Genomic DNA, 18,077 nt, shown 5'->3' on the forward strand with positions numbered 1-18,077 from the left:
CGATATCGGTAACTATGGTTTGACGGCTGAAAATGCCAAGCTGTGTTTACATTTCTGTCAGTAAGGTTTAAAAGTCATCATGAATCGTTTAACGTCAGAACAATGCTTCCAAATTGGGGAAATTTACTTTGAAAAAAATAAATAAGTTGGCGGAGCACATAGAACGCCCTTATTTCTTTCGAATTGTGGAAGAAGCTGCCGTTACGGTGAATGGCGAGAGCTATCGAGCCATGCTGGCTTAATTATTCTAGCCAAAAATGAATCACAGTATTTCTGCTTGGAACTGCTTTGTGCGTAGACTTTTATCCCCTAAGGGCCTTTATCCCGGTTAGGGCCTAATTATCAGGGTTGGGACTTTTGCACTACCAGTAAATTGCACTACCAGTTAATTGCACTACCACTAATAACCTATCTAAGACAAGTCACCTCCTAAAAGTCGTGTGTCAAATACTACATAAGGCTCATCTGAATTCCTGGTCACAGCGTCACTACGGTAAACTGTGAGGTGGATGAGCTGGCCAGACAAGGGACATGTGAGGTGATTTCCCCGCGAAGGGAGAGGATTGGAATCACCTTGACCACCAGCCAACTTAGCGACCACTGGGGGAGTACACAGATTTGAAGGGTTTCGAAACCCTTCTGGCCCCGTGTGGTTCGGGGGTGCTCGAGCGATCTGCTGAGGTTGTCAAAATCTCAGCTCTCATTTTTCGTAGTGTCCAAATCGGACACTATCCGCGAGGCATGTATGCTGTGAGACCATTTTACATCAGCTGTATAGAGGATGAGGTGGAGTCATCTCAGCACCTACCCTACTCTCGCGGAGCTAGGATTTAGGCGTATTGGCTCTTACTTCCTTGCTACACCTGCTGATACGAGTATAGCAGTTCTTCACATTAAAAAATCTAATGAACTTCATCAGCAGCATAAAGTGGTTAACGCAACCGCAGCTTAGTTATCGTTTATAATCCAAATATACTAAACCCATCCTCACAACCACCCAATCCGCACCTCGCTCTTCCCTCTCCTTTCGTCCTATCGATCTTCCTCCACCTTACTTCCTTCACAATGGTATAACAAAGGATGAATTCACTTCTTCGTCCAAGTATGCCCACTTCTTGGACAACCATTTTAAGCTAACCCAGCCTAACTTTGAATTAGTAAATGAATTCATTCAATTGCGATTTAATTAAACAGAAACTGCTGAGTGACCCATATTCAACTCCACATCTCAAACCCCACTTTGCGCAAGACTTAATGTATATTATTTCCAAAAGTATGCTCTATAAGAGTTTGTTGGGATTTTTGACATTGTGGGACATATTTCCTCTTAGACTTTGCCGGCCTTAATGCCTTGATAGCAGTTTAACTGTCTCAAAAGAAGGTGAACTTTGAAGGATCGGTTCACGGTCCAGAATGTCAAATGCATAAATCTCAGTTTGAAGAAATCTGCCACAGTCTGAGAGTCTGTATGACAGTTTCTGGATAAAGAGCAGTGAAGTCTCTTTTCATGTTAATTTTTCTACAGCCTAACAAAAGTAGAATTTCATCTTCGTTAAGAACGGAATGAGATTCCGTCTCAATTCTTCCAGTGAAGTGGATGCCAAAATTGTGGCCAAAGTCGATGTTTGTTACCTAATAGCCAGAGCTTCTATACTCCAACTCCGTTCTGTTTGAGATGCAGACTGAATTTAGTCAGCCGATAAGCCTTAGACACATTAAGTCATAAGTGAAAAAAGGGCTTACTTCTCTGGCACACATCTAATGTAAGTATGTATGATTTGCGGTACTAGGAGTTATGTGCTGTGCCTTCTTTTTACCACTCTTCGAGATTCCTTCTCTAGGAGAGAATAGATTTCAGAAATTTCATCTTTTTCGATAGCTTTAGATGTATGCCATTAAATGAGGGAGTAAGAACTGAGCTGATGCTGTCTAACTTATAGCGTCACAAGCAGGACTAGTTTGGCTTAAGAGAGATCAGCCCCCATATATTTTCTCCTGTCGACTTAGCCAGACCACTAAGCGCAAATTGCATTATTTAATATTTGGACGAACTCTCCTATAATCAGAGTAACTAAATCATCTACTGCCAAGGTAGAGCCAGATAATTCCGATACATCCGGTCTCAAAGTATGCATGACAGAGTGAATAGATTGCAAGATTTCTTTGTTTCAAGCGTCTTTTAATGCTTTTTAATATCTTTTTAAAAATTCTATTATTTTTATCAATTACTAATAATTTTGCTATCCCATTCATTTGCGAGTAAATTTAAATTTCTTTCAGTGTACATCAAAAGCGAGTGTGGGCTTTGTCAGTTAAATGAATTGACAGTTTCAAAGAAGAATGCGAGCTGCACTCCAGATATGCAAATGAGCTGAGACAAATTGATGCAGAGTTGGAGAGGTAGAAAGCGAAAATACAGGAAGTGAATCATAATGACAAAGAAACCAGAAATAAACTAGAAATTAAGCTAAGATTTACCTCGCTGCCTCTAATACATAAAATCAATAAATGGATACCACAACTTATAAAAAAAAATTCTAAATAAATACGGAAAAATTAGAAGGGAAGATCTGCGTATGTATGTAGGTATTAAAAAATATTCGTCTATTTACATACAGCGCGCGACATAGGATGACAGCAGTTTTCACATTTTTAATTAATTAATTTTATTTTTTTATATTTTTTCTGAAATTTTCTTTATTTTTGCATATACATAAATACATCTCCGTATTTAATAAAAACCTTAGAAATCCAGTTTTTAAGTTTTATAAAAATCTGGAAACATTTCACAAACATTTCCATGGTTGAAACAAAAAAAACGTCGTGAATTCATTACACTGCGTTACAAAAACGAACTTTTTTTCTGTCCTATGAACCAAATATACTTTTTCGGAAAGGGGAGAAAAAATAAAAATACACGTGTATCGGCGATTTTCATGTACACGTCACAATATTTTTTTTATGTATAAAATATAGAGCTCGTAGTCCGCCTGTGTGAAAAACTTTGGATCAATTTTTAACCCTTTTTCCGTAATCTAATCGCGCTGAATTTCTGCTGGCAGACTCGTGGAATTGTTTTTGTTATGTAAAATTAAAAAAAAAAAATTATCAATTCTCCGATTTTCTTGAATTTTTCTTTCTAAAAAAAATTTTTTTTTCTAAATTTTCGGCATAACTTGAAGGGACTCCAAATTTTTAAACGACTTATTAACCTTTAAGGGGTAACACCACTGTAGAAATTTCAAAAAATTGATTTTTTTTTTATAAGCTTAAAAAATTCTTTGAACCTTTTAAAATACAGAACAAAAAGTTTTATACGTTACCGAAGTTTATTTCATAAATATTTTAAGCTTTTAACGAAGCGTTAGTGACTGCTACCTAACGATTTCTCCAAATTTCCAAACTTTAAACGCGTTTTTCTCAAAACACGTTTTCTGAAATTGGCACGCAGCATAACTCAAACAATTTTAAATATTTTTAATCAGGTTTTTCACTACGTCTGTATAATAACCTTCTTAAGAGAAGAGCGTAGGGGATTTTCGATAGATTAATTTAAACGATTGTTATAATTATTTAAGTGCCGTTTTTTTAGTCCAAAATAGAGTATTTTCCTTCAAATGCTTGCTAATTCCACAAAAATAAATATTTTTTAAATCCCCTACGTGTTTCTCTAGCTATTCTTATCTAGATTAAGAAAAAAAAATTTCCTTGTTCCAGATTAAAATTTGCACCCTCTGTGCTGCGTGCCGCGGAGCTCCTTCAAGAGAAACCACATTACAAAAATGTCTCCAATGCCGCCATTTTGTAAAATTTTTCGATCAAACTTTGTAGTTTTGTATTTTAGTATATAAGTAATAACTTCCCAAATCAGAGTGATTGTTTTCCTTTTCTTTCTACACAAAAAAAATTCTTTAAAAATCGTGTTTATTTTACGCGTGTAGAGTGGTGTTACCCCTTAATTGATTGTTTCATACAACACACTCTGTGCCGTTTGTGTGTTTGTTACAGTTCCGGAAGTTCCGATCATCTGACAGTTGCGCTACTAGGAGACGTATACTTTGACAATTGTTTTAAGTTCTGTTGCGCGAAAACGTCTTTCTGTATATTTCATCTTACGAAAAATGCAGTGCCCGACTCGAAATAACTTTTGTTACTGACTCAAATGCTTACAAACGCAAAAATAAAAGGAATACGTTTCTTTAAAAGCATTAAAATTTTCAAGGTAACAATTTTTAATTTTAATATAATAAAATTAATAAAAAAAATTCGGGGTTTTATATCTCTATTGTAATGCGGAGTGAAATACCTTTCTTTTGGTACCCACATCGGCATATCTCATGGAATTTTTTTTTTTAATTTCGAACAGGTGGCAACCCTGTGAAACATTGTCAGTGGCAACACCTAGGTGAAAAGTCTAGAAATGTGATACACTATCTGTGTGCCCAATTTCATTCAAATCCGTTAAGCTAATCCTGAGATGGTGTGGCTATACAGATATGCATACAAGAATTGCTCGTTTAAAGTTATAAAATACAAAAAAAAAATTGTGACGTGTACATGAAAATCGCCGATACACGTGTATTTTTATTTTTTATCCCCTTTCCGAAAAAGTATATTTGGTTCATAGGACAGAATGTGTGTAACGCGGTGTTATTTATATGAAGAAACTTCACAACACTTTCAAAGGGGAAAAATTTAAAAAATGAACGAAGTTGTTCAGCAACTGCAAACTTGCACTTTGTTGGATTAAAATTGAATAAGCTTTAAAGCTGCGTACTAAATTTTTTTCCGGAAATCCAAATTAAAAACCATAGAATTGGATTGAAAATTTTATGGGGCTTTCCTTTTTTTTTTTTTTATAAAATCTTAAAATTGAATTTGTATGATTTTTTGTTAAAAATTTCTGGAGATTTTAATTTTTTTTTTTTTGTAAAATTTTGAAAACGGATGTACATATATGAATTTTTTAAAAATTAGTGGAATTTTTCAATTTTTTATTATAAAATTTTAAAACTGATTTTATATGAGTTTTTGTTAAAAATGTGTGGAATTTGTGGATTTTTTGAACTTTTTTAATAAAACTTTAAAACTGGATGTATTTGATTTTTGTTAAAAATTTGTGGAATTTTTGAATTTTTTTATAAAATTTTAAAACTGAATTTATGTGATTTTTTTTTAAATTAGTGGAATTTTTCAATTTGTTTTTTATAAAATTTTAAAACTGGATTTATATGAGATCTTGTTAAAAATGTGTGGAATTTGTGGAATTTTTGAACTTTTTTATAAAACTTTAAAACTGAATTAATATGATTTTTTGTTAAAAATTTGTGAAATTTTTGAATTTTCTTATAAAATTTTAAAATTGAGTTTATATGATTTTTTGTTAAAAAATTGTGGAATTTCTCAATTTTTTTATAAAATTTTAAAATCGGATTGAAATGATTTTTTGTTAAAAATTTGTGGAATTTTTGAATCTTTTTATACAATTTTAAAACTGGATTAGTATGATTTCTTGTTACAAATTCGTGGAGTTTTCAATTAAGTTTTTTTAATTATAAAATTCCAAATGGGATTTAAAATGATTTTTTGTTAAAAATTTGAGAAATTTTAAAAATTTTGCTTATAAAATTTTAAAACTGGACTGACATGATTTTTGATGAGCTGTGCTTTTGTGCAAAAATAATGAGAATTAAAAGAAAAACATGGTTCAAACTAGTGTAAATGTGCCATGAGTTTTTCGCAGGGCGTATGCACGTAAATTTTTTTTACGTCAAGACTCGCAGTACAAACTACTCAAGAAATGCCCCATTAGGGAATGCACTCGACGAGATATCGAATTCTATTTGGCTTAATTTTTCTTTACCCAAAACTGTGTTTCCTTAATAATTAAATTGTATTATATTTTATGCTTTCTGTAATTAATTCTAAGTTATCGATTTAGTCAGTAAGAACCTTTGTAGTTTATTAAATTTTCTGAAATAAATAAATTAATTAATTTAAAATTCTAGACGCATACCTTCACAGTCGCCATGCATCATCGGTATATCACCTCGTTGTTCGAAATCTAACGGTAGTTGTCGTTGTGTAAATCGTTCATAGCTATCTGAGTTGTAAAAGTTGCGAACATCGCGCTTCTTATTTTTCTCTAAAAAAACGTATACAAATACACAGAAAAGTATAAAAAATTGATTATTCAATTATTTTTTCAAACATTTTAGGTCAAGTAAAAAGTTCTGACTATTTTTTCACATTAATTCGATGATGAAATTAATATGCCTGAGACTATGCGATTTATAGTAGATGAAACATGCGCCGTTTTGTTCCGAAAAGTTTGGCCATTTCGCTGTTAGCGTCATAGTGCCACAATTGAAGAGGTCCTCGTTCTATTTGTTATAAAATCTTTCCAACATTTCCACAATCTTTTTTTTTTTGTGCTAAGCAAAATGTGCCAGCAAGAAAGTTTTGCAAATGCTTGAAAAGTTGATAATCGCCTAGGACCAGGTCTTTACTATACGGATGGGATAAAATACTCTATACAAGTTCTCAGAGCTTCTGGCGTGTCGTTAAAAATGTGAGCATTGGTTTGCTGGAACACAACACCCCCCTCTTTGACCATTCTGACCACTTCTGGTCGACCCCTTGCTTCAGTGTAGCCAGTTTTTAACAGTAGAGGCCCGAACAGGCTGTTTCGATTGGCCTTCAACGTGGTAGTGGTATTGAAAAATGTATCGAAGTTTATTTTTTCTACCTTCATCTGGGAACGCAATAACTCTCAACTCCCTTCAGGAAACTCAAAAATATCGAAGAACTTTTTCTGAAACCTAATATCACCCGATGCGTTGTATACATCACTAGATATGGATCACCAAAGATCACTAGATATGGATCGAAAAATCTGTCAAAACTTTTTACTTCACCAATATTCCATACATTTATATATTTTTACACACCTCTCTCAGTAGTGACTTTAGTCTTCAGTATGCGCCTATTGCCTCGTCGATTCAAACCTTTCTGACAATTGGCCCGCTGCAATGCACTCTCCACATTGCCATCAAAGTGCAGCGGGTATTTGCGCTCGCGGAACTGTAGAAAATTAAATGAGTGCAGTTTCATACGTACATACATAAATACATACATACAAATAAGTTCATATTTTTTAGCATATTTTGAGCGCATCACACATTTACGTTTTATTTTTATTTACATACATTATTCGCTCCCCATTTCACTTTCCAATCAACTCACCAATTTAATCACCGGATCATCCATTTGTATATACAATTTCGACAAATTCATATCCAACTCATGTGCGGCACTCTCCTTGCAGTCCACCAGCAAAGCAATGCGATTTTTGTGGAAGTGCAGCGCCATCGAGCGAATCGTACTCGTCTCATTTATATTCGGAATCGCAAATTGCAAGGAGTCAATGATGCCACTGGCGCTAATATCCAATGTTACTCGTTGCTCGCGCCGATCCAGAAAAAATGAGAATTTATGCTTGAGCGTGGGAAAATCAATCATGAAGAGGGCCTCAATGGAGATATGTAATTTGCGTCGAGGACTGGAGGTTAGAGGGCGAGTGAAGAAAAGTGCAACGTTAAAAAGTGAACATACATACATACATATGTAGATAAAAATTTTTAAAAGCAACTTATGAAGTAAGTACCAAAGAAAATTAACAAACAAAAAAACCGTTTTTGTGAAAAGTGGAAATTTGTAGCTTTGTGTGCATGTGTGTGTACATTTTTTTGGAAATAACGTTTCACATACAGGTTGGCATAATTCAGGAAAAACTAGCTAAACTTAAAATATTTCAACTTAGAAGCTCGTAGCTGTGTTTACCGTTCATTGGACGATCGGCACACACGCAAACAAGCTACGTTCACCATTTAATCGTCATTACAGAAGCTGTGGGAACCTTTCAGAGAAGAAGACTGTGTGCTCAACAGTAATTGTAATTGTGTTCTCTGTAAATGTGCGGGTTTGGCAGCTAGACGATTTAGGTCACTGATTGCTCCTGCGGCTGTGTTTCAACCTAAATTACATCAACAGCTCTGGCTGGCTGTAGATATCTGCCCGTTGGAGGTGTCAAAATGGTGTTAAAACGTCGTTTTAGTACTACTTGGGGAATGCCACACTGGTACTTTAAAAGAGTTTAAAAATTTCAAGACCGTCGTTTTAATTTTTTTGTTGTATTTCAATCGCCGGAGTTCAGGAGAAAACGACAAGTCTACTCTTAACTAATAACAATTTTTTTTGCTTGATAGAAAAGGCTTTTTCTAATAAAAGGTTTCAATATATAACATTTTAACCCCAAATTTCTTATTCAAGTGGGTCATTTTCGAAATATACTATCCTATACCCGATAAGGATTAAAATGCTCTACAAATATATCCCGAATTAAATTTGAATTTCGACTTTTAAAGACAATATTGTTGTGAAGTTGTTGCAGCAATAATTTCTCTTAAGAACGAGAAAGGCGCTGGGCAAGACAACATCTCGCCTGAATTGTTGAAAGCACATCCCGTGATCAGTGCGAGCATAATACACCCTTGAGTTTTAGAATTCTGGCCGACCGCTGACCTGCCTGATGAATTAAAAGAAGGTGTGATTATGCAGATCCCTAAATATCACTGCACGCAACAACTGGATGGAGATTAACAAAATAATCACGCAAATCATAAACAAAAGGCTTTCTTCGGTATTGACTAGAAGTCAGATGGGCTTTACAGCAAACTGTTCATGCATCAATCACATCACTACTCTCCGAGTTATCGTTGAACAGTCGATTGGGTGGAGTACTCTGCATTACCTTCCCTAATAAACCATCGAAATTGATTCAAGTCATCGCGGCACTTTAAACTAATGCAAACTAATGGATAATGCATGATAAACTTCGGGGAGACAAAATGAAAGGTTTTTAGCAGCTATACGATAAGGGTGTGTTCTCTCGCCTCGTAGTCCGTTTAACATCGTGTCGGACGCCGTCATGAAGAACGCCACATCATCTGAAGGGAACATTACTTAGGGACTGCAAGTGCGCCTAGCAGATCTGAACTATGCAAACGTCATTTGTATACTGTCCCACAACTACTTTGACATGGCAGGGAAGATCCAAGCAGTGTAAAACGCAGCTTAGAAAGCCGGTCTGACGTTCAATATCCAAAAAACTAAAGTCATGCGTATAAACACAGAAAATACACAAAAATTCTCAATTGGTGGTATTGATCTTGAAGAAGTGCAATCTTTCTGCCAATGGAGCAGCGTTCAACATCGATACGGCCATGAAAAAGCCTCTCATAAAATACCCACTGCCATTCGGTGGCTGTAGGTCCCTTCATTTGTAAAAAAACATATTAACGCACGCCACAACTAAGTTGAAGAGCTCGACCAAACATTCGGTAAAGGGTGTACGTGCCAATAAGTCATTTTTAATAAAATTAATGGAAAGACAATTTTGTACTGGAAAAATGTAATAACTAAATCCTGAAGTTAAGTTCTGATGTATTTTTAAAAGGCAAAAAATGTTTCTTTATATGTAAATTTAATTAATTAATTGTATAAGGAAAAAACAATAATTTTTTCTGTAAATGTAATATAGCATAAACTTTAGAATTAAGTGATTGAGTAACAAATTGAATGCTCAAAAACATGGGACAAATAAAGACAATAAAATTACCAAAACAGTTCTCTCAGTACTGGTTTTTGAACTAAGCTAGTATGAAATTTTCTTGAACCATTCATGCTATGAACATAAAAACAGCAATACCCTTAAACAATTAATTTTAGTTCGTAAATTTTTTCCCTATAAATCATACAGAAAGCTGTAATGAAACAAATAAATTATTGTAATATACTTAAAAGCAAATAAATATTTTAAATAAGTATGTAAAAGGAATAGGGAAGAATGGTATAACAGCCTTATAGAAAATATTAACAAGATGAAAAATAGCGCTAGCTGGTGGAAATTTGTTAAAAAGTTAAAGGGTGAAGCTTTGGAAATAAGTTCCGCCATATCAACGCATGAATTTAAGGTTTATTTTGAAAATCTGCTGAGCCCTACCGCTAATGACAAGAAAATTTTGTATGCACATAGCTTCCACTCTGACGATCTGCTTGAGGCGATTTTTTCACCAGACGAAGTTAGACCTGTGCTAAACAAAGTTATATTAAACAAAGCTCCAGAGATTGATAGAATTCCTTACGAGTTTTTAAAAAATGCTCCCGATACTTTCATTGAGGCTATGGCAAGTGCTTACACAAATCTTTACGAAAAATGCAAAGTAGACAAGGCTTTTAGAACGAGCTTAGTTTTTCCTATCTTCAAAAAAGGGGATCCTACCCTGGTAGGAAACTACAGAGAAATTTCATTTATGAACTGCATTGCTAAAGTTATGATGGGCACAATTAACGAAGGAATAACTTCTTGGACTGAAAGGAACAGTATCTTCAACGAATATCAAGCCGGCTTCAAAAAGAATTACTCTACAGTCGACAATATATTCAATATAGCCGCTATTGTCCATTTAAAATTCGATGAAAAGAAGAAAGTTTACGCGTATTTTGTCGACTTTAAAGCGGCATTTGATAGAGTATGAAGAAACGGCTTGATATATAAACAGCGACGTATTAGTCTTGCCACCAAACTAGTGAAGTTCATAGAGAATATGTATATTCAACGATACAAAGACAGTTGTATGGAATGGGTCAGAAATTTCAGATATATTCAAAACAAAGTCAAGTGTCAAACAGGAATGCCTATTGTCGTCAATACTATTTGCTCTTTACATAAACGACTTACATGAAAGCCTAGAGGGAGGATTAAACATAGAAGGGAAAAATATTATACTTCCAATGTATGCGGATGATATCATTTTGTTAGCGGATTACCCAGGCAAACTACAAGTGATGATTAATAACCTTGAAAACTACTGCAACCTGTGGAATCTTGAAGTAAACCGCACAAAGTGGCAAATAATGGTGTTCAGAAAAGGTGGGAAACTTAGTACAGAAGAGAAGTGGTATTATAGTAAGGAAGAAATACGCACTGTGTCTCGATATACTTAGTTAGGAGTGAAAATAACTCTTGAGATGAATTTTAAAAAACAAGTTGAAAACAGAACAGCTGCAGCCAAAAATGGTATTAATGCTTCGTAGGCTTGTCTTTTAAAAAAGAAAGAAATTTCAATTGAAGCTAAATGGAAACCTGTTCTTGCAGTGTGTCAATATCAACATTCTCTCTGACAGTCAAGCAGCTCGAAAATCGCTACATAGCTTCTCATTTCAATCAAGGTTGGTCTGGAAATATTTTCAAATCTTCAAAACTCTAGCACCAAGAAACTTTGTGACTCTGGTGAAAACTCGCCTGTCCTTTTGGCTTCAAAAGTGACCTTTTACGTAGGCGAGAACAATGAGGCTTAATCGAGTACTGGAGAGCCAAACGGGCATGCGGCAATCGAAAATACTCATTGATCCAGAGTGTACGAGAATAAAGGTAGAGGCAGTCCTTATCCTCAGCAGAAAAGACATAAAACTCTACATTGAAATGCTAGCAGGGCATTGTTAACTCAACTACCACACGAAAAATTGGTGTGGCAGAAAATGATTATTGCAGAGTCTGCAAAGAAGCACAAAAAACAACAGAGCATGTTCTATGCGACTGCCCAGCAGTGGCTCGACTCAGACTAAATTCCCTGAGGACTGGGCTTATTGATCCAAATCTCCTAGTAGAAACTAACCTTACAGCAGTTTTAGGATTTATTAATAGCCTAAAACTGTTTGAGTAGGTTACATGGCTATACAATAGGGCGGACCGATTTAAAAATCGCTCTTTGCTCTGTGAAAATCGTATTCTAGGGATCAAAATAAGAAACTTTGCCGAAGGAACCATGCCTCTAAAACGAATTCTGATGCCCCCCAATTTGGGTCGAACGAAAAATCCCACTTTGACCCATTTAGAGTGCTCCAATCGAGTCCAAATGTATGACCGACCCCCACTTACTTTGAACGGCCGATCCACCCATGCCAGTGGCACACCGCCTGGAACTCCCCTGGGGGGTTCCCCATACAATCATTTCAAAATATCACCAGTTTTGGCCTTTACATGAGAAAAGAAACTAAAAAGTTCGACCCAAATTGGGGGTCATCAGAATTCGTTTTAGAGGTATGGTTCCTTCGGCAAAGTTTCTTATTTTGATCCCTAGAATACGATTTTCACAGAGCAATGGGCGATTTGTTTGCCTCCCCACAAATCGACCCGGCCTACTGTACAATATATCTTTTTAGGTTGCAGTGCACAAATAGCCATTTTATGATAATAAAATAGGCTTTTATCGTTTTCACTTCGCGCAAAAATTTTTAAACTGCAATAATGCCACGACGTTATAATTTTATATTCTTATTTTTAACTAAAATTATTCACTTTTCGTATTTTAAGTATGTGAGCTCATAATCGGTGTAACCATCAAACAACAAATTATACTTTTATTTAAAATATTTCAATTAATTTTGAGTAAAATTCAGCATCATAAGTAACTTACCGAATGTGTCGCATTGAAATCACGCAATCTCCCTTTTTGATGTATTGTTCCAGCTCAGCTGAGGCAACTACAACAAAGAAATCGAAATGATTCATGAATTAATATTCAATGGAATTTTGAAGTGCCAATATTGATGAGGAAGGTAAATATATTAAATTTTTTCTTTACATATTTAAAAAAAAAACTTTGTACTCACCTGGATCGATTGATAGTGATGAAACATCACCAATCCACAACGCTGTTGCAGCCAAAGCAAACAGATGAAGCCAATACATCGTTTGATCCTCAATTTAAATTTGAATGTAGTAGTTGTTGTTGGAGCTCTTAAAAGCTCTGCACAGACCTCAAATAATATTATCAGATTTACTGTAGATGTTGTCGTAGTTTCTCAATGTTTTCATGTGCATGTGTGTGTGTGTGTGTGATCACAACGATTTTTATCAGCAACTTATCGAATATTCATCCGCTGCAAAAATTTACAAATCAAACAGAGACCAAATGAAATGGGCATTACGAATTGCAAAAAATGTCAATACAGCTGAGGTTGAGCAGATTTTACAGACGAAGTTATCAACTTTTATTTACAACTACGCTTTACATACCTACACATTTAGCATAAGCAAATACCAATAAGCAAATATGTACAAATTTTTACAAATTTTTAAGTCAACATTTTTTGTGCCGTATTTATTTTAATTCTTGTTCACTCGCGGCCAGTTGCCCCAGCGATGGGTTGTTAGGCTGCAAGTTAATGCCATCGCAAGTAATTATACAGTAGCCAAATTGCTAAGACAGGCACTCAAATTTATTATCATTTATGCGTTGACAGCTGCGTTGATAAAAAAAATAAAAAAACAAAAAGAAAAACATGAACACTCCATACGTGGGGGAGGGGCTGTGGAGGTGTGTGCATCACATCACGTCCAGCGAGGTGTCCATAGAGCTAGTGGAGCAGAAATGTCAAAGTGTGGAATGTGGCAAACTGACAAACCGGCAAATGCAACCAAATTCAGCCGGCAAATGTTGCTGTTGCCATAACTGAGTTGCGCACGACCAGCAAAGCAAACATACAAAGCTAGAAGATGGTAACGAGAACAACAAAAGTATGTAGCCACAAAATTAACATCAACAAGTCGATGAATTGCTGAAAAAACAAACACTAAAAATCATTGCAGACAGTGAACTGGCGGAAAATTGAGGCAAACAACAGCAGGCGTATTTGTAGTAAATGCATTGGGGTAGTACTTACAAAAATTAAGCATTTAAATTTAGCGCGAGGTTCGCATTTTTTTTGCCATATATAAAAAATAAAGCCCGCCGAAAAAAATTAAAAATTTTAAAACAAGTCCTAAATGCGTCTACCAAGGTTTCGAAAAATAAAAATACATAAATTTAATATTATATATCTTTTTTAATCAGAAAAAATCATTGCTGGCTGCAAACTGGCAGAAAATTGGTGCAAGCAACAGCAATAGTAGATAACACCGCGTTACACACATTCTGTCCTATGAACAAAATATACTTTTTCGGAAAGGGGATAAAAAATAAAAACACGTGTATTGGCGATTTTTATGTACACGTTACAATTTTTTTTTTTTGTATTTTATAACTTTAAACGAGCAATTCTTGTATGCATATCTGTATAGCCACACGATCTCAGGATTAGCTTAACGAATTTAAATGAAATTGGGCACACAGATAGTGTATCATATTTCTAGACTTTTCACCTAGGTGTTGCCACTGACAATGTTTCACAGGGTTGCCACCTGTTCGAAATTAAAAAAGAAATTGCATGAGATATGCCGATGTCTGTATCAAAAGAAAGGTATTTCACTCCGCATTACAATAGATATATAAAACCCCGATTTTTTTTATTAATTATTATTGTTACATTAAAAATTTTAATGCTTTTAAAGAAACTTAGGCCTTTTATTTTTGCGTCTGTAAGCATTTGTGTCAGTATGGCGACAAATAGGCCAACGCGATTATTCGCCAAGTATATGCGTAATGTCTTGTCCTTTAAAGCGCTTTTCAATTGCCGCAATGTCCTGTTGGAACCTTTCGCCATGTTCATAGCTACAAGCTCCTAAATCACCAGGGAAACAAACTAAATGATTGTGAAGGAAATGGATCTTTAGCGACATTAATATGCCCATTTCGCCATATGCCGAAATCATTTCTGCAATTATATTTTTATAATGTCAGCTCGTTTGTTGCCAAGAAACTGCTCAACAACGGCAACTGTGCCTTTCCATGCACGTTGTTCGATAGCATTTAATTTTGATGAAAATTCATAACTTGCAACTATTTTTTTTATCTGCGGACCACTGAAAACACCTTAAATTATACACATCATTAAAAAAATAAAGTTACTAAAAGCCTTCGTAAAAAAATACCTGCATGGATCTTTGCGCCGCTCAGCGATTGGATCACGGAAAAAGGGTTAAAAATTGATCCAAAGTTTTTCACACAGGCGGACTGCCAGCTCTATATTTTATACATAAAAAAAAAAATTCTGACGTGTACATGAAAATCGCCGATACACGTGCATTTTTATTTTTTCTCTCCTTTCCGAAAAAATATATTTCGTTCATAGGACAGAAAAAAAGTTCGTTTTTGTAACGCAGTGTAATGCATGCATGTGCATTAGGGTGGTCTTTAAAAAAAATTTATTTTAATTTTTAACGGTGTTCCCATGAATTTTTTCTACATAACGAAAAATTGCAAGTTTTTGTACAAAGTCTTACAAAATTTATTAAGTGTCACTACCAAGATTTAGAAAAATAAAAGTGCATGTATTTTTTAATAAAAAACAAAAAACACCAAAAGTACACTGAACTGCCAGAAAGTTGAGGCAAAAGCCAGCACAAATACATATAGTATCCTAATTAGGGTAATCCTTAAAAAAATTAAAACCTGCACAGAGTACCCATTTATTTTCCATATAGGAAAAATAAATACAGCCTCTACAAATTCAAGATTCTAAAACCAGTGTTAAAAGTTAAAAGTGCACAATTTTTACATATTTTTTAATCCAGATAAAATTATCAATGCATATTTATACCCTTCGCTAAATTGCGTTATAGGCTGTAGAGACTGTATTCAATTTTTTTTTTGGTTTTGTGATTTCCGAAACTTGCGTAGCGCTAAATTTTTACAGATTTCGTCGACGCTAAAGCCTTGAATTGAATGAAAATTGATGAGGATGGAAAACTTACTTGATCACATAGAAAAGGTAAACCTAGCAGAATAAAAAATGTGTTCTAATAAAATAAATGTCGCGCCGATAGACCTTCAAATGAACTACTGCCATGAAAAAACTTCATATAAAACCATCTACGATGCGTAGTCAGCAAAACACTGAAGGCCCTAAATTTGTGGTCTACAAGTGATGGCTCTCAACTTTTACACTGATGGTTGATATGTTTATACAAAATATAATACTTCGCGCTTATATAGAGAAAGATCGCACACACTAACCAGTTTATTGGGAGCATTGCTAATCACTTTTGTTAGCCTTATGGAAAAATTCTACCTCCATAAGGATTCAGACGTCAGTAATCGCAAATAGAGCTTATGCTAAATATGACTAGAAGAATGTATGATGGATATAAAGCCAGTGATCTCTTTCTTTAATTTCCTCTTTAAACTAGTTTCAGTTTCCTTTCCAAGCTATAAATTTATAACTAGTCCCATGCTTAAACTTGTCTATTTCCTTTTTGTAACAACTTGGACCTAAAATAATAAAATAAAAAAAATTAAAAAACTTGAGCGAAGTCCCCGACGAAGTGCCAATCAAATGGCGAAAGAACTGAAAATATCTGAGCGTAGCAACTGCCGCATATAGAAAAATGATCTCAAAGTCAAGCCCTACAAGATCCAAAAGCCCCATGATCTCATACCAAAGCAGCAACAAATCAGACTTGAAAGAACGAAGGAGTTGTTTCGCTTGGCCGAAATCGGTCAATTTCCGCACATTGTGTTTTCTGACGAGTAAATTTTTCAAACTGAGCAATTCGTAAACTCCCAAAACGATAGAGTTTATTTGACCGATCGTTCATACAAGAATTTAAGACAACGACTGGCCACTAGGAGGCAGCATCCGCCACTGGTAATGGTTTGGCCAGCTGTAAGCGCAGATGGAGACTCTCCAATCGTTTTCATCGAGCCTGGTGTCAAAGTAAATGCGAAATATTATAGGGAAAGTATTCTGGAGCTTGCTTTGAAGCCGTGGGCAGACAAACATTTCGGTGGTAGAACAAGGATGTTTCCACAGGACTCGGCACCGTCTCACAGAGTTCGAGTGAACCAACAATGGCTAAAAAACAACGTTCCGGACTTTATAATGTCCACACAATGGCTCTTAAATTCACCAGATGCGAATCTGTTGGATTATTCTCTTTGGACTTTTTGAAGAGTAAGGTCCGAACTAAAAGACTGGTGACCACTTGCCGTTTTTTTTAAACTATTCTTATTTTTTTTGAAATGTGATCACCGGTGATCACATTTCGAAGACGTAAATCAAAATAAATCCGTATCAAACTTGAGTTCATAGCGAGCAGTTGGTTGCAAATTACAGTGAAGTGAAGTTGTGAAGTTATGAATTCCGAGGAAATACGTGACGCGTTGAATTCAATGGAAAATTCCAGTGTTAGTGGTGAGGATTTTAGTCCAGATGAAGATGAGTACATCCCAGATTCAGGCAGTGATACAAGGAGTGATGACAGTATTGATGAAGACTTCGATGTTAGTGCTACAAATGTTAATAATACTGCTGATGAAGAACAGACGGAAACTACTACAGCATGGACCTCGCCTGCTACCGGAGAGACTTTGAAGAATTTAGAAGAATTTACCAATCCACCCCAGGTTTTGCAATATGATGCCGGTACGCCATTTCCATATTACAGAAAGTTTTTGACCGATGAGATATTGGATATTATTGTTGAAGAGACAAATAGGAATGCAAACTCTCAAGTAACTGGCATCGGTACTCGCAGCAGCAGTAGGATGAATATGTGGAAAGATACTGATCGGCAGGAGATCATGGAGTTTCTGGCCATAGTCATGTATATGGGAATGGTAAAATACCCTGCAGTAACCGACTATTGGAAACCAAGCACATTGTTCAAAAACGCATTCGTCCCACAAGTTATGGCTCATAACCGGTTCCAGATCTTGCTCAAATTCACTCACTTCACAGATAATGCCCAGTCCTCTGAAACAGTGTCAAAAACTTATAAAATGCAAATATCTGACTTTCGTCAAAGCATTATCCTTTTCATTGGTGGAAAAGATAGCGCTTCAATAGCGCGCTCACCTCCGCAGGGAAACCACTTTTTATAACGTCGACAGAAGCAACAAAGGATGGTAGGGGCAAGAGACATCGTTGTGGCATGTGCTATTCAGAATTAAAGACGACAAACTCGTCGTCAGTCGCCAGGAAGAAGGCCAAACTAGTGGCAACATACTGCGCCCAATGTCGGAGGTCACCATACCTATGTCTTAAACATTTTCAGCAACTACATTAAAATTAAA

The 18,077-nt window shown here is 35.4% G+C and overlaps 1 protein-coding gene across 5 annotated transcripts in view; it reads right to left on the reverse strand.

Moving 5' to 3' along the window:
* The window catches only part of LOC128866050 (cartilage oligomeric matrix protein-like), a 111,956-nt gene that overhangs the window by 46,043 nt on the left and 47,836 nt on the right, over positions 1-18,077 (reverse strand). For all 5 annotated transcript variants that reach the window (XM_054106528.1, XM_054106525.1, XM_054106527.1 and 2 more), the window contains exons 2-6: positions 12,736-13,005; positions 12,540-12,606; positions 7,246-7,561; positions 6,951-7,083; positions 6,017-6,145 (exon numbers count right to left, since the gene is read on the reverse strand). In XM_054106528.1, coding sequence (XP_053962503.1) covers positions 6,017-6,145; positions 6,951-7,083; positions 7,246-7,561; positions 12,540-12,606; positions 12,736-12,814 — 724 coding nt within the window. In that variant the 5' untranslated portion in view covers positions 12,815-13,005. The remainder of the gene's footprint in view (positions 1-6,016; positions 6,146-6,950; positions 7,084-7,245; positions 7,562-12,539; positions 12,607-12,735; positions 13,006-18,077) is intronic.

This window comes from Anastrepha ludens, chromosome 6 (assembly GCF_028408465.1).
Source record: "Anastrepha ludens isolate Willacy chromosome 6, idAnaLude1.1, whole genome shotgun sequence".
Taxonomy (NCBI): Eukaryota; Metazoa; Arthropoda; class Insecta; order Diptera; family Tephritidae; genus Anastrepha; species Anastrepha ludens.